Source organism: Prionailurus bengalensis, chromosome B3 (genome assembly GCF_016509475.1).
Source record: "Prionailurus bengalensis isolate Pbe53 chromosome B3, Fcat_Pben_1.1_paternal_pri, whole genome shotgun sequence".
In the NCBI taxonomy this organism is placed as follows: Eukaryota; Metazoa; Chordata; class Mammalia; order Carnivora; family Felidae; genus Prionailurus; species Prionailurus bengalensis.
In genome coordinates, this window is record NC_057355.1 from 5,251,315 (window position 1) to 5,267,658 (window position 16,344).

Sequence of the window (16,344 nt, forward strand, 5' to 3'; positions counted from 1 at the left end):
GTCTGTTTGCTTTTTTCCCCTGTTTGAACCATGCTTTCCTGTTTCTTTCTTCTTTTCACTTTGGTAGTTTCATAGAATTTTATTTTTTTCTTGTTATTCCCTTTTTAAATTTTAATTCCAGTATAATTATATTATATTATATTATATTATATTATATTAGTTTCAGGCATATGATACAATGATTCAACAGTTCTGTACATTACTCAGTGCTCATCATGGTAAGTGTACTCTTTAATCCCCATCATCTATTTCACCCATACCCTCCACCCATCTCCCCTCTGGTAACCATCTGGTGTAGTTAAGAGTCTTTTTTTCTTTTTATTCATTTGTTTTGTTTCTTTTTTTTTTTTTTTTTTTTTTTTAAATTTTTTTCAACGTTTATTTATTTTTGGGACAGAGAGAGACAGAGCATGAACGGGGGAGGGGCAGAGAGAGAGGGAGACACAGAATCGGAAACAGGCTCCAGGCTCCGAGCCATCAGCCCAGAGCCTGACGCGGGGCTCGAACTCACGGACCGCGAGATCGTGACCTGGCTGAAGTCAGACGCTTAACCGACTGCGCCACCCAGGCGCCCCTCATTTGTTTTGTTTCTTAAATTCCACATATGAGTGAAATCATATGGTATTTGTCTTTCTCTGAGTGACTTCACTTAGCATAATACTCTTTAGCTCTATCGATGTCATTGCATATGGCAAGATTTCTTTTTTTTTTTTTTAATTTTTTTAATCTTTATTTATTTTTGAGAGAAAGAGAGTAAGAGAACAAGCAGGGAAGCAACAGAGAGAGAAGGAGACACAGGATCCGAAGCAGGCTCCAGGCTCTAAGCTATTAGTACAGAGCCTGATGCGGGGCTCGAACTCATGATCTGCAAGTTCATGATCTGAGCCAAAGTCGGATGTGCAACCAATTGAGCCACCCAGGTGCCCCAGTTTCATTCTTTTGTGTGTGTGTGTGTGTGATTTTTTAAATTTATTTTTGAGACAGAGCATGAGCAGGGGAGGGGCAGAGAGGGAGGGAGACACAGAATCTGAAGCAGGCTCCAGGCTCTGAGCTGTCAGCACAGAGCCCGACACGGGGCTGAACTCACAGACCGTGAGATCATGACCTGAGCCAAAGTCAGACGTTTAACTGACTGAGCCGCCCAGGCACCGCACCACCCCCCCCCCCAACTGATTTCATTCTTTTTTATAGCTGAGTAGTATTCCATTTTATGAGAATACCACATCTTCTGTATCCATTCATCTATTGATGGGCAGTTAGGCTGCTTCCATTATTTGGCTATTGTAAATAATGCTGCTAGAAACATAAGGGTGCATATGTCTTTTCAAATTAGTGTTTTTTGTATTCTTTGGATAAATACCCAGTAGTTGGAATTATTGGATCATATGGTAGTTGTATTTTTAATTTTTTTCAAGCAAAACATCTCACATCTTTATTACTGAACCAACCTACTGGTGCAGAAGCAAAGTAACAGAAGAATCATTTCCTGGGTAAAACATGTCTATTGTTCAGGTAGTAATGATGCTTATAGAGTGACAGGATATGAGCAGCATAAATATGTATGCCATCTCATGTGGAATTCCTTACAGACCCAGCTTGGTTCTTCTCCAGTGCCTCCTCTGGGAGTTGTACCTGATTTTATTACCAGTTTTCATCCATCCTGGAAAAATGGGGAATGGAATGATTCTGCATTTGTCTCTTGGCCAGGAATTGCTTTATCCTGAGAGTCTTTGAGAAGACATGGTGAGGAACTGTCAACTGCACATACCATGATGGTGGAGAAAAGGAGAGAGCTATTTTTAATTTTTGAGGAACCCCCATACTCTTTTCCACAGTGACTGTATCAGTGTGCACTCCCACCAACAGTGCACAAGGGTTCCTTTTTTTTCCATATCCTTGCCAACACTTGTTTCTTGTGCTTTTGATTTTAACCATTCTGACAGGTGTGAGGTGATATCTTATTTTGGTTTTGATTTGCATTTCCCTGATGATTAGTGATATTGAACATTTTTTCATGTGTCGGCCATCTGTATGTCTTTGGGGAAATGTGTCTTCCTGTCTTCTGCCCATTTTTAATTGGATTGTTTTTTGGGTGTTGAGTTGTATAAGTTGTTTACATATTTTGGATACTAATGCTTTATCAGATATGTCATTTGCAAATATCTTCTTCCATTCAGTAGGTTGTCTTTTAGTTTTGTTGATCATTTCCTCTGCTGTGCATAAGCTTTTTATTTTGATGTAGTCCCTTGCCTGTTGTTTCCCTTGCCTCAGGAGCCATATCTAGAAAAATGTTGGCTATGGCCAGCCCCTGTCAGAGAAATTACTGCCTGGGCTCTCTTATAGGATTTTTGTGGTTTCAGGTCTCACATTTAGGTTCTTAATCCATTTTGAGTTTACTTTTGTGGATGGTGTAAGAAAGTGGTCCAGTTTCGTTCTTTTGCATGTAGTTGTCCAGTTTTCCCATCAGCATTTGTTGAAGAGACTTTTTCCCATTGCATATTCTTGCCTCCTTTATTGAAGATTATTGACCGTGTAATCGTGGGTTTATTCCTGGACTGTCTATTCTGCTCCATTGTCCATGTGTCTTTTTTTGTGCTAGTACCATACAGTTTTGATTCCAACAGCTTTGTAGTATAACTTGAAATCCTGGGTTTGTGATACCTCCAGTTTTGTTTTTCTTTTTGAAGATTGCTTTGGGTATTCAGCATCTTTTATGGTTCCATATAAATTTTAGGATTATATTAGTTCTGTGAAAAATGTTGTTGGTATTTTGATGAGGATTGCGTTAAATCTGTAGGTTGCTTTGGGTAGTATGGACATTTTGACAATATTAATTCTTCCAATCCATGAGCATGGAATGTCTTTCCATTTGTGTCATCTTCAATTTCTTTCATCGGTAGTTTTTGAGTTTTCAGAGTTCAGGTCTTTTATCTCTTTGGTTAAGTTTATTCCCAGGTATTTTATTATTTTTGGTGCAATTGTAAATGGGATTGTTTCCTTAATTTCTCTTTCTGCTACCTCATTATTAGTGTATAGAAACGCAATGGATTTCTCTATGTTGATCTTGTATCCTGTGATGTTACTGAATTCATTTATCAGTTCCAGCAGTGTTTTGGTGGAGACTTCAGGGTTTTCAATATATGATACCATGTCATCTGCAAATAGTGAAAGTTTTACTTTTTCCATATCAATTTGGATGCCTTTTATTTCTTTTTCTTTCTCATTGCTATACTATGTTGAATAAAAGTGGTGAGAGTGGACATCCTTGTCTTGTTCCTGACCTTAGGGGGAAAGCTCTCAGTTTTTCACCATTGAGGATGATGTTAGCTGTGAGTTCTTCATATATGGCCTTTATTATGTTGACACATGTTCCCTCTAAACTTACTTTTTTTTTTAACAGTATGTACTTTTAAGTTTTTATTTATTTTTGAAAGAGAGAGAGAATGAATGGGGAAGGGGTAGAGAGAGAGGGAGACAGAGGATCTGAAGCGGGCTCTGCTCTGAGCCCGATATGGTACTCGAACTCCTAAACCATGAGATCATAAACTGAACCACAGTCAGATCCTTAACCAACTGAGCCACCCAGGCACCCCCCTCTCAACCTACTTTGTTGAGGATTTTTATCATGAATGGATGTTGTACTTTGTCAAATCTTGCTTTCTTGTTTCTTTGCATGTCTTGTAGTTTTTTTGTTGAAAACTGGACATATTATAATGGGGCAACTCTGGAAATCAGAGTCTATCCCTTCCTCAAGGTTTATTGTTGTCTTTTGTTAATGTTGTCTGTTTAGTGACTTTCAATCCTGTTGCGTCATAAGTGGCCACTGAAGTCTCTGCTTAATTAGCTAGAAGTCATCTAATGGTTAGGCAGAGTATTTTTTTTTTAAGTTTATTTATTTTGAGAGAGAGAGAGGGACAGAGAGTGAGGGACAGAGAGAATCCCAAGAAAGCTCCACACTGTCACCACAGAGCCTTACGTGGGGCTCAAACTCACAAACTGTGAGATCATGACCTGAGCCAAAATCAACAGTCAGACGCTCAACTGACTAAGCCACCCAGGGGCCCATAGGCAGAGTATTTTTAAATGCCTAGAACCAATAAAGCTCCCAGCTTTTGCTGAGGGCCAGTGTGCATGTTGGGGTGCATCTTCAACACTCAGCCAGGTACTTTGCAATTCTGTCTTACCCTTCACTTCATGCTTGCCCAAAACTTCAAGGTTGGCCAGAGGTGAGCCCTTACAGCCTTATCGGATCTTTTCTGAGCATGTGCACAACTCACAGATGTATTATGGCCTTCTGGATTCCCATCTCAGGAGTATGTCAGAGGCTTCCAAAGCTCTCTGTGGACATCTCGTTCTCAAATTTTCCTTTTTAAGCTTTTTGGTTAGCTTACTGTTTGCCTTAATTTTTATCCACTGCTCTAGACATTTGTGATGTTAAACAAGTGCCTCTTACTGTTTTTGATAAATGCCCCTGGAGAAAAGGCTGTTTGCACAGGGCATGCTCTAAGTCAGTTCAGATGAAGACAGCCTTGCTTGGTCTTCTAGGGATCTACCTACCAGGTCAGCTAGTGACAGTTCTCTGGGAATAGAAGGGGCTCTGAGGGAGGTGTGTGTGTGTGTGGTGGGGGAGACAGATGGAAATGGGGCCATTTGAAATGCCACAAAGCTCACAGTTGTTAATGAAATTCAGCGGTTATTCTTGAACAAACTGATTACTGCAAGCATTTGGTCAATTTACGTAGTTTTGAAAAAGTTGCCTCTGATGATTTTTGCCAGTGTTTTTGTTGCTTTTATGGAGGAGAGGATTTTCAGAAGTCCTTACTGTACTATTTTCACTGATGGTCACTTCTCTCTCCATTTAAATTTAGTGTTTTTGGAATACTTGTTAAAGTAGATTCCTAGTCATTGGGTAGTAATATCTGCATGCTAAGACATGGACATCAGGGAGTCTCCAGGGCTCCTTTTATAATTACAGGTGTGAATGACTTGTAACTCTCTGTTCTGCTCCCCCCGCTACGGTGTGTGTACATACATACGTGCACGTGGCTAAAAATCAGCTGGTGTGCACCAGCGCAACTGTACCAGTTGTTGGAATATTGAGATACTTTTGTTTGGTCCGCTGCTGCTGCCCCGACAATGTGTGCCACCCCCTGTTCTTGCTCTTTCCCTGGACTTTGGCTGTGCAGCAACTAAAGGATTAATACCCAGTCCAGCGGGCCATAGGACTGCTCTTCGGATTGTTGAGTGCTTGTGTTGCGTTGTTGATGCGTGTGTTGTATAGATGCATGTATGTGTGTGTTGATGTGTCTATATATGTATGGCGTAGTTTGTGTGTGTGTGTGTGTGTGTGTATATGTGGCATGGTTTGCATGTATGATGATAAGTAATATCTCAATGTTATTTAATATTAAATTAATATTCGTTAATAATTTAATAATATTTTATTTGTCGTCACACATGCAAATCATGCCCCATGTAACAGGAGAGACTTAAGGGGTAAGAAGTGCCCTATGGAGGTGTGTGAGTTTGTGCTGTGCACACACACACAGAATGGCCACTCTTTGCCCCTTCTCCCTTTCCTTTCCCCATATTTACCTACAATCATTGCCCACTCTTTTTGGTTCTTATTTCTGGTTTCTGTCTCTTTACCTCTTCTGAATGCAGCCAGTGTGCAAGTGTCAGCCTTGTTAAGGGGCAGAATTTCAGTATATTTTATGTAGTATTTTCACATTAAGTCTTTTATCTCGGTATTCTCCACGGTATCTAGCCTAGAGTTTTAACTCTCTGCTCAATGATTTGTGTTAATCTTGGATGGTCTCTTTAGAGTGTGTGGGGGCATCTGGGTTTTTTGTCATCTTATTTGATCTGATGGGAGCTGAGAGAACCTGTCCTTTCCTTACACTGGGATGAGGTGGTGTGTGTCTCTTTCCTCCTTCAGTCCGGTGACGGCCATTCCTACACCATCTTTCCCTGCCACACCCGACACACCCATCTGTTCCCTTCTCTCGCTTCCGCTTCCGCTGCTCTCGCTTCCGCTTCTCTCGCCCGCCCGCCCGCTTCTTAGGGGAGTTGATTGTTTTGCCTTAGTCTGCCTGGGGCAGAGAAGGCACAACTCGGAATGGTCAGAATTCTTGGTAAGTTGGGCCTTTCTCTGAATGCAGGAAACATTGTGCCAAACCTCCCAGCTCTGTGTACAGTAGATTTCTGCTCAGGGGTATCTGATGTGCGATTAACCTAAAAGTGAACCAAAAAGGACCTGGTTCTGTGGGAATACTTTTGTTTTTATGTGCGACGACTTTCAGGCTACCTCTTCTGGAGATCACGCCTCCAGCCCTCTAGTGTGTGATTTCTCAGTTTACGTTGTCACAGACCTGGAGCTGACTCACCATATTGTCTCCCGTTGAGACTATTGCTTAGCATTTCCAGTATTTATTGATATGATTTTAGGGGGATCGTGTGCGGCCGTTTTGTTTTCAGTACCAGAAAGTGACTAGTGGAGGGAACGTACTAACTTCTGAAGCTCTTAGGTGATATGTTCATGCATTCTATTTGTCCGTGTACTCATTTCCTTTCCCCAGTGTCAGTTTCTGAAAATTGGGACAGCGCCTCTTAAGATTCTAAGCCCAGCATTTACCTTAATTTGCTTAAATGACCCTTCTTCCTAAAACTCTGCATTTGAAAGGAATACATCACAGCTTTCAATGTCCCATGGCTTCCTTTGGCTTTCTCCTGTCACCAAGGTGCTTTGGCCACTGCCTCCGCTCTGCTGATTGAAACATTGTGTCTCTCTCCACAATAATGTGGGAGGAAAGGGAAGCTTCCTCTGAGGTTTTGCTAGACTGTTGGGCCTCCTGAGGACACTGAAAAGGTCTGCTTTGCCCTGCTTCATCTGGCAGCGTAATTGTAGTTCCTGCTCCCAGTTGTCTCATTGGTGCCTTGACAGGTTATATTTACACCAAGCACTTAGAATGGAGTTTTGATCTGCTATTTACCCCAAATGCTGTTAGCTCAAGCCTGAGAAACAGTTAATTTTATTGGATCTGCCAGGATCACCTCAAACATGACTCTCTCAGCCTGGCCACTGAGAAGTGTCTTGCCTTTTCTGGAGAAGACTGCTGTATTAATCTTCAGTATTGGTGCTTTCTATTAAGACTTTTGGAGACATTAACAAACAGAGGACCCTCACTGTTGGGAGACGGTTGAAACTTCTGTAACCTCAGTATGACCACTGAAATCTAAGTTGGTATCAGAGGTTTCCAGTTCTGACTCTGACACTGACACAGGTGGATATGGTAGAATCTGTCCCCTCACAGCAGTGAGTACCTGGGGCTAATCCCTAGTGACTTGCCCAAGTCACAGAGTGTTAGCCAGATTCTTGGAAATTAGAAGATACTGGAGGACATTTCTGCCAACCCCAGTCTGTTTGACATGTCTTTCAGCGCAAACGATTGCCAATAAGCTACTTAAAAAAAATGTCTAAGACTTACTTAGAAAGAGGGAAGCAAGCCACCGGTTTTATTTCCTATCAATCCCCAGTATTCAACCTGGACTGCACTGTGGACCAGTGAGACTTTTGTTGGCCATGCTGAGCAAACTAATCACTGTTTATTATGTTTCTGTGTGGAAATGTGTTTTTAAGTTTCCAACAACTGACGTAACGTTCAAGGTTTAGAATATAAGCTGGGGATAAGTTTAGATTGCCTGTAATGACTCCTGGCTTTACCTGTGGTGAAGTCTGGCAATCTTAAAAACAGCAGTCATAGAGAATATTAACTTCCTTTCAATACTGATGTCAAAGGAGCCTTCTAAAAAAGTACCACATGTTCCTATTCGTGCCGTGGCCCTCGTCGCACTAACGAAGTCCCAGGTCCCTTCCCAGTTTGGTCCTTTGCCGCTCCTAGCTGCTCGTGACTTCCTGAGCCCCTTGCATCCATGTTCATGTAATCCGTCCCCTGCATCTGAGGCATGTCTCATAAGCTTTGACCAGGTTTCGATGCCCAGCCTCTTCCAGTTGGCCGTTCGATGTGTCTTGTATGTTTGGAACTTCTTCTGCCTCTAATTGAGTCTCAGAAGTCCGCTTGATCTCTTGTACCCTAATGTCATGACTCTGATACTGTTTTGCTTTAATGGTGTGTAGGAAACCCAGGATGAGTCAGCGGTGTTATGGTTGGATGAGATTCAAGGTGGAATCTGGCAGTCCAACAAAGACACCCAGGAAGCACAGAGGTGTACGTATGGGTGTTTTATTTCTGTTTCTGTGGCGGGGGGCGGGGGGGGAGGTGCGGTGTCCCCTATCCCAGTCTTCCAGCTTGATAGAGAGCCGGAGCGGAGCAGGGGACAGTCTGCCATGGTGACGTAGTGTGTGCATTTAGACACTTCTGAACTATTCTTGTGACCCTTGTCTTCTGGGATAGTTGCCCTCGGAATCTATGCCATCAATGAGGCGGTGGACAGTGGTGATGTTGGCAAAACACTGAGCGCCCTTCGTTCCCCTGATGTCGGCTTGTATGGAGTCATCCCTGAGTGTGGTGACACTTACCAGAGTGACCTTGCTGAGGCCAAGAAGAAAAAACTGGCAGCAGGTGAGTTATTGGGAAAGAAATCTGTGCCCTGAAAGGAAGAGCTCGAGTCTCTGGGGGCAACTGTAGGGAAAGGTGTCTTAGTCCAGAAGCTTGGAAGGTAGGCTTGTTTTAAAGTCCCTGAGGAGGTAATGTCTCTATTTAAAAAACAAAAAAACACCCCCTCCCCTGCAAAGGCAGCTGTGTTAAAAAGGTCAGTTTCTGAAAAGGCAAGCAAGAAGGATCAAAATATTTGACTAGTTGTCTTTCATAGGGTGTCATTAGTTCTGATTACCTAATCCAATAGATGCTAGTTAAAAGTAGTTAATCTTCAGAAGGAGGGGGAATAAAGGTAAGATTTTTCATCCCATTGCATGGCCTTTTTTTTTTTTTATTAACTGGAGAGGCTGAATGGTTGCAAATCTTTTTATCAGATTAGTTTTCTGACGTGCCAAGTTCTTACATGCAGGCTTTAGAAGGAATAAAGTTAGTCAAGGTTAGTTCCACAATTGGACTTCATATTTTCTTTTTATGACGTTGAAATGAATGAGCTGAGACATTACAAAGCCATCATTTTGGAGGGACTCAGGATGCCCCTTTACTCTTAGAGATATAAGAAACAGGGTTTTGGAATGGTTCTATTTAGACTGTTAATGCAGCCAGAATAACCCTGCTGTTTTAGACGTAGGAGTGTGGGAAGTGTGGCTCTGGGTTTCTTTTATCTTTCCTTTATTTTCTGTCAGGAGATAACAACAGCAAATGGGTGAAGCATTGGGTGAAGGGTGGATACTATTACTACCACAACCTGGAGACCCAGGAAGGAGGATGGGAGGAACCCCCAGACTTCGTGCAGAACTCAATGCAGCTTTCTCGGGAGGAGATCCAGGTAGGTCACATTTTTTCCCAAGAGAAGAAGCTGAGAGAATGTGTTCTAGAGCGAATATTAATGAGGAGGATGGGACCTGTGGTTAGAAGCCCTAGACTGAAATTAAGGCTGTGGAATGAACTATTTGGAGTAGGTTTTTTTTTTTTTTTTTTCTAGTGGTTGGGAATGACTAAAGGCCTAAATTAGTAAGACCTCTGAATTGTAGAATTAAGTCAGATAAATTGTGTGCTCACTAAAGAAAACTTGGATGATCAGGGAAAAAAAAAAATGAATAGTTGCTCTGACTCCTCATTAAATGCAGTAAATATTTTTATTATTATTTAAAAAATTTTTTTTTCAACGTTTATTTATTTTTGGGACAGAGAGAGACAGAGCATGAACGGGGGAGGGGCAGAGAGAGAGGGAGACACAGAATCGGAAACAGGCTCCAGGCTCTGAGCCATCAGCCCAGAGCCTGACGTGGGGCTCGAACTCACGGGCCGCGAGATCGTGACCTGGCTGAAGTCGGACGCTTAACCGACTGCGCCACCCAGGCGCCCCAATATTTTTATTATTAAAAAAAATTTTTTTTAATGTTTATTTTTGAGAAAGAGCATGAGCAGGAGAGGAGCATAGAGAGAGGGAGATGTGGAATCTGAAGCAGGCTCCAGGCTCTGAGCTGTCAGCACAGAGCCTGACGCAGGATTCGAGCTCAAGAATTGCGAGATCATGGGGCGCCTGGGTGGCGCAGTCGGTTAAGCGTCCGACTTCAGCCAGGTCACGATCTCGCGGTCCGGGAGTTCGAGCCCCGCGTCAGGCTCTGGGCTGATGGCTCAGAGCCTGGAGCCTGTTTCCGATTCTGTGTCTCCCTCTCTCTCTGCCCCTTCCCCGTTCATGCTCTGTCTCTCTCTGTCCCAAAAATAAAATAAACGTTGAAAAAAAAAATTTAAAAAAAAAAAAAGAATTGCGAGATCATGACCTGAGCCAAAGTTGGAGGTTTAACCGACTGAGCCATCCAGGCACTCCGTCTACTTCTAGTTTTTAAAGTGAGCCGATGGGGCGCCTGGGTGGCTCAGTCGGTTGAGCGTCTGGCCTTGGCTCGGGTCATGATCTCACGGTTCATGGGTTTGAGCCCCTCATCGGGCTCTGTGCTGGCAGCTCAGAGCCTGGAGCCTGCTTTGGGTTCTGTGCCTCCCTCTCTCTCTGCCCCTCCCCTGCTCATGCTCTGTCTCTCTCTCAAAAATAAATAAACATTAAAAATTATTAAAGTGAGCCGCTAAGTTTGTGGTGCTTGTGTGTAGGAGCCACGTATCTTGTCCTTGATGAGCTGTTGAGCACTTGTGACATTACTTGGTTCTGAGCTCATGCTCATTAAATTGGAATTGTCTAACGAACATTAGAGAGGACAAGGTATTGAAGGGAGATGTTCTGAGCTCCTATAGGTCATAGTTAGACATATTTTTCCCCCTCCTTATTTGATTATTTTCTTTTACAGATTTAAATTTTTTTTTTTTTTTTTTTTTAATAATCTCTACCCCCAACATGGGGCTCGAATTCACGATCTCACAATCAAGAGTCAGACGCTGTACTGACTGAGCCAGCCAGGCACCCTGATACACTTATTAACAGGCACAAAGATTCCTGGAGAGAGAGGATGGTAAAGGCCATCTGTTTCTGTTGGGCAGTATTTCCCAGGTCCTGTGTAGAATACTAGTATATCTACATGTGTAAAAAGCGAAATGGTCCTGTTATTCAGAACGCCTGTCAGAAGGATGAGTTTCTGTCTTGTGTTTGAAGTTCTCCTCTTACCTCCCTGATGTGTGACCTTTTCTGTTAATGATTTCACCGTGATGGAATGTAATGAAATCCCTTGAACTCTGTGTCAAGTGGGATATAAAGTTGTATCAGAGACTGTCCCTTCCTAACGTTCCCAGTGTGTGCACGCAGCTGGGAACCGAGTACTGACTGCAGGGGGAGGCAGACAGACGCGGATGCTCTAGAAACAGTAACATAGAGACTACGTAAGGAAGCAGTTAATTGTGCTCTGGACAAAGAAGGCACAGATAACATTTCAGCGGGTGCGGAAAAGAGGAAAGGACTGTGTGGGGAAAGGCATCGAGGACTGGAGGAACATGGTCCATTTTACAGGAGGATGAGTGGTCCTCGTCCCGTTAAGCAGCCTGTGGCCAGGGTGGGGGTGCAGGTCAGGTCAAGTTTCAAAGCCCTAACGTGTTGTGTTAAGGAGGCCAGACTGCATCTTAACTTTTTTTGAGTCATGCGCCTTTGATTATTATATATATTGTTGTTATATATATAATCATATTACATATGATTATATTGTATTATCATTAACCTCCACAGAGACACGCCTATGTAGTGTTTTGTAGATGGACCTAACTAGAATTTTTTTTTTTTTTAAATTTTTTTTTTCAACGTTTATTTATTTTTGGGACAGAGAGAGACAGAGCATGAACGGGGGAGGGGCAGAGAGAGAGGGAGACACAGAATTGGAAACAGGCTCCAGGCTCTGAGCCATCAGCCCAGAGCCTGACGCGGGGCTCGAACTCCCGGACCGCGAGATCGTGACCTGGCTGAAGTCGGACGCTTAACCGACTGCACCACCCAGGTGCCTCCCTAACTAGAATTTTAAACCAGGAGGGATGTTGCTTCACTTTAGTGCATGACCTAGCCTCCCTAAAAAAACCCAGAAACATAGTGACCATCAAATTGGATTCTCCCGCTCTCCATTTCCTGCACTTTCAGTGAATCTGGTTTCTTTTCTAAAGCTTATTGTTCATCCTGTCCCTGATTTCATTCTCCCCGTTCCTCACACACCTTGTACTCCTTCTCCTCTCTCAGTGCTGATTATTCTGACATGTAACCTGGATCTGTGCTTTTCTGAATTCAGTGTGTGTGAGTGAGAGAGGGAGAGACGGGCGGGAATTCCCCAGGGATCTTGCGTAAAGTGGAGACCGATTCTGTGGGTGTGAGATGGGGCCTGAGAATCTGCATTTATGACCAACTCCCAGTGATGCTGATGCCATCGGTCCAGGGGTATGCTTCTAAGTAGGAGCCCGCATACATAATCGTGGCGTTTTCACTCTAACAAAACAAAACAAAACAAAACAAAACAAAAAAACCACAATATTTTTAAAGCCTATGGAATATTCCTGATTTGGTCTTGCCTATACATTTTTCATGTTTCTTCTTGCTGAATGCCTTCCGACTGAAGGTCATTCTGCCTCTCGCTAATTCATTCTCCATCACCATTCACTTCTTTGCGCACAGCAATACAGTTTCCTATCCAGCTTTTACTTTAGTAAAAGCTTTAGAGCATATCGATAACCTTTTCGTTGCCGAGTTCAGTTAGGAGCTGTCCTCGTATTTGACCTCTTACTCCGTTCTCTTCCTTGAACTCACAACCCCCTGGGCTTCTTCACTACGCTTCTGTTCTGCTTCTCCCACTTCTGAGGGCCCGTCTTCATCTCCCTTGCTGCTGCCTTTTCTGTCCCTCCACTTGAATCACATCTGAATTCCACTGGCTTCCTTCTCTTCGTCTGCGTGTTCTTCCTCAATGGCCTCATTCGAGCCCGTGGCTCCAGCTCTCTCCATTGTGCTTGTGAACCCCAGGTCTTGTACTTCCAGACTGCAGTCCTCACCGCCTGCTCTACCTTTCCATTTCCAATCCAGAAGTCCAGCAGACACCTCTAACATAGTCTCACAGAAAAACAGGCTGAAATGGTAAATAAAGGTATATTTTAGGGGTACCTGGCTGGCTCAGTTGGAAGAGTGTGTGACTCTTGATCTCCGGGTTGTGAGTTTGAGCCCTGCGTTGGGTGTAGAGGTTACTTAAAAATAAAAAAATCTTTAATGTTTATTTTTAAAACTTTTTAAGAGAGAGAAAGAATGAGCAGGGGAGGCACAGAGAAGAGGGGGACAGAGGATCCACAGTGGGCTCTGTGCTGACAGCAGACAGCCTGCTGCAGGGCTTGAACTCATGAACCATGAGATCATGACCTGAGCCAAAGTCAGACGCTCAACCGACAGAGCCACTCGGGTGCCCCCAAAATAAAAAACTTCTAAAAAAAACCAAAAACCAAAAAGTGTTTTTTTTCCTCACATAAAATAATTCTGGAGTCAGGTAGTCCAGCAAAGGTGTGGCGACTCCCGCATGCCATCTGTTCCCAGGGTCTGTCTTTCTCCTCTGTCATTCTCAGCACGTGGTTTCCACTCTCAAGGACCCTGTCATCTGGAATGATGGCTTGGAGCTCCAGCCATCCAGTTACCAGTTCAGGCAGGAAGTAGGAAGGGAGAGAGAGCAAAAAAGGCCTGATGCCAGCTGTCTGTCTCTCTCTCTCTTTTTTAATGTTTATTCTTGAGAGAGCGAGCAAGCACAAGCAGGGGAGGGGCAGAGAGAGAGGGGAACACAGAATTCGAAGCAGGCTCCAGGCTCCGAGCTGTCAGCACAGAGCCCATCGCGGGGCTCCAACTCACGGACTGCCAGGTCATGACCTGAGCCGAAGTTAGACGCTTAACTGGCTGAGCCATCGAGGTGCCCCTCTCTGTCTCTCTCTTAAGGAACTTTTCCAAAGGTCTTCACAGACTACTGCTAACACCACATGCACTGCCTACACCCCCAGCTCGTGTAGTCTTTTAGCTGCACATGTTGTTGGCCAGAGAAAACATGCCGAGGCTCTAAGATCAAGGAGAAGGGGAACGTGGATTAGGCAGGTCACCAGGTGTCCTCATCGTTCCTGCTGCTGCTGCCCCCACTCAGAGCCGGGCCGCCTCTCACTTGCATCGCAGCAGCAGTGTCCTCAGTCACCCGCTCACGCGGCCCTGCCAGCTCCTCTGATAACAGTGCTGCTTGTCTAAAAATAAGTCTGATGGGGGCGCCAGGCTGGCTCAGTCGGAAGAGCACGCGGCTCTTTATCTGGGGGTCATGAGTTTGAGCCCCACATTGGGTGTAGAGTTTACTGAAATAAATATTTTTTACAAGTCTGATGGCTTTATTCCTCTTTTGAAAGTTTGCTGGTTCTCTGCTTGTGGTCACAGTCCATACACTCCAGGCTACCTTTCTAGACCATTTGCAATCCGGACATTCCCCTGGTGTCCTTCCTCTGCTCTGGCATTCCAGGGGCCTCTGGGACTTGGTACCCAGCCCTGTGTTAGCACCTGCACTCCGTCTTCTTGTTAGCAAGCACAGTTACCGGCAGTCAGTGCTGGGTGGGTGAGTGAGTGAAGGAGATCACATAGGAGGAAGCAAGATCATATGTTTGTGACTTTTATTTTTTGGATGGGAGAACAACTCGGCCTTTCGTTCCCACTGCCACTTAAAGATCTAGGACAGACTTAGAAAGCCGTGAGGGTTGGCGTGTATGCTGTGGATGAGAGTTTGTGTCCATTTTCTCCTATGTATGTCTTCCCCTGTGACCAAATGTTTTTCAGAGCTCCATCTCTGGGGTGACTGCTGCATATAACCGAGAACAGCTTTGGCTAGCCAACGAAGGCTTGATCACCAAGCTGCAGGCTTGTTGCCGCGGGTACTTGGTTCGACAGGAATTCCGATCCAGGATGAATTTCCTGAAGAAACAAATCCCTGCCATCACCTGCATTCAGGTATCCCAGCGTCTGTTATACAGATGGCAAGTGGGCTTCTAGAGCAGGGGTAATGAGTGGTCAGCTCTTGAGATCAAGTGGGCTTTTTGCCCCCTGACCTCTTCCTGGTCTCTCCCTTTTTTGACAAGTATTTTCTCTTTGTTACTGCTACAGTCAGAACGTTCGGAACTTGCTGGGTGGTTTTAGGGGTGAGCGGTCCAGTCCAAAAGCCGTTCTTGGGCACCTCAGTATCTTCTAACACTGTTCCTTTGTGTGAGATTTGAGTATTGAGCAAAACAGCTGTGGTATTACTGCAGTGACAGGGCAGCCTGGTGTCCTGGGAAGAATTCGGAATTACGAGTTAAGGCCCCAGCATTTCCGGTAGTGGTGAACCCTGCTAAGTTTATTTCCTTGTTCGTAGATGGGAATACTAAAACTTCTCTTCCTCACCTGATTTGTTGTAAAGAGCCAGTATGGGGACCTGTGGGGGTGCCCTTCAAAGGTGTGAAGTGCTGCACTAACGTTAGGAGCGTGGAAGTTAGCGTGCTGTCCCGGCGGAGGCACGACCCACACCCTCATTCCCCAGCACTGGAGGGCGTGGGCCTTTTTAAAGCTTCATCGTGAATCGCACACGGGTAGTCTATCAAGATGAGATTTGAACATCCGCTGATTCTTGGGAAGTAATATGTCAACTGTAATGTTTGATGGTTTCAGTCGCAGTGGAGGGGATACAAGCAGAAGAAGGCGTACCAAGATCGCTTAGCTTACCTGCGTGCCCACAAAGATGAAGTTGTAAAGGTATGGTAGCCCGACAGGGATTCTCAGTGTGGGGCATGAGTGATAGGTGTTGAGAAGAAGGACTGTTCTCATTTCCAGGATCTCTTTTCCACAGATTCAGTCCCTGGCAAGGATGCACCAGGCCAGAAAGCGCTATAGAGATCGCCTGCAGTATTTCCAAGACCACGTGAGTACCCTCGGTGTGAGGACCGGTAGAATTAGTTTTGCTGTATTATTGGTGGACAAGCGAACAAAGGAATTTCTTCTTCTTTGTTCCTTAGATAAATGACATTATCAAAATCCAGGCTTTTATTCGGGCAAACAAAGCTCGTGATGACTACAAGACTCTCAGTGAGTAACTGTGCTCAGCAGACAAGAGTTGAGGCAGTGGTTGAGAGCCATCGGGTTCTGGGTATTCTCCGCGGATCTCTTTTCTGGTCTTACAGGCAAGGCTTGGGGGTGGGGTGCTGCTTGTGACATAAGCCCCTTTGCTAACCCCGTGGCTTGATGTTTTGTTGCTTGCTGTGTCAGCCTCTGTCATGGCGT

General features: G+C 44.4%; 1 protein-coding gene across 1 annotated transcript in view; it reads left to right on the top strand.

Moving 5' to 3' along the window:
- The window catches only part of IQGAP1 (IQ motif containing GTPase activating protein 1), a 102,676-nt gene that overhangs the window by 60,784 nt on the left and 25,548 nt on the right, over nt 1-16,344 (top strand). The window contains exons 16-22 of the mRNA XM_043553895.1: nt 8,138-8,228; nt 8,415-8,582; nt 9,302-9,444; nt 14,872-15,042; nt 15,736-15,819; nt 15,914-15,985; nt 16,080-16,149. Of these exons, the coding sequence (XP_043409830.1) occupies nt 8,138-8,228; nt 8,415-8,582; nt 9,302-9,444; nt 14,872-15,042; nt 15,736-15,819; nt 15,914-15,985; nt 16,080-16,149 (799 nt within the window). The remainder of the gene's footprint in view (nt 1-8,137; nt 8,229-8,414; nt 8,583-9,301; nt 9,445-14,871; nt 15,043-15,735; nt 15,820-15,913; nt 15,986-16,079; nt 16,150-16,344) is intronic.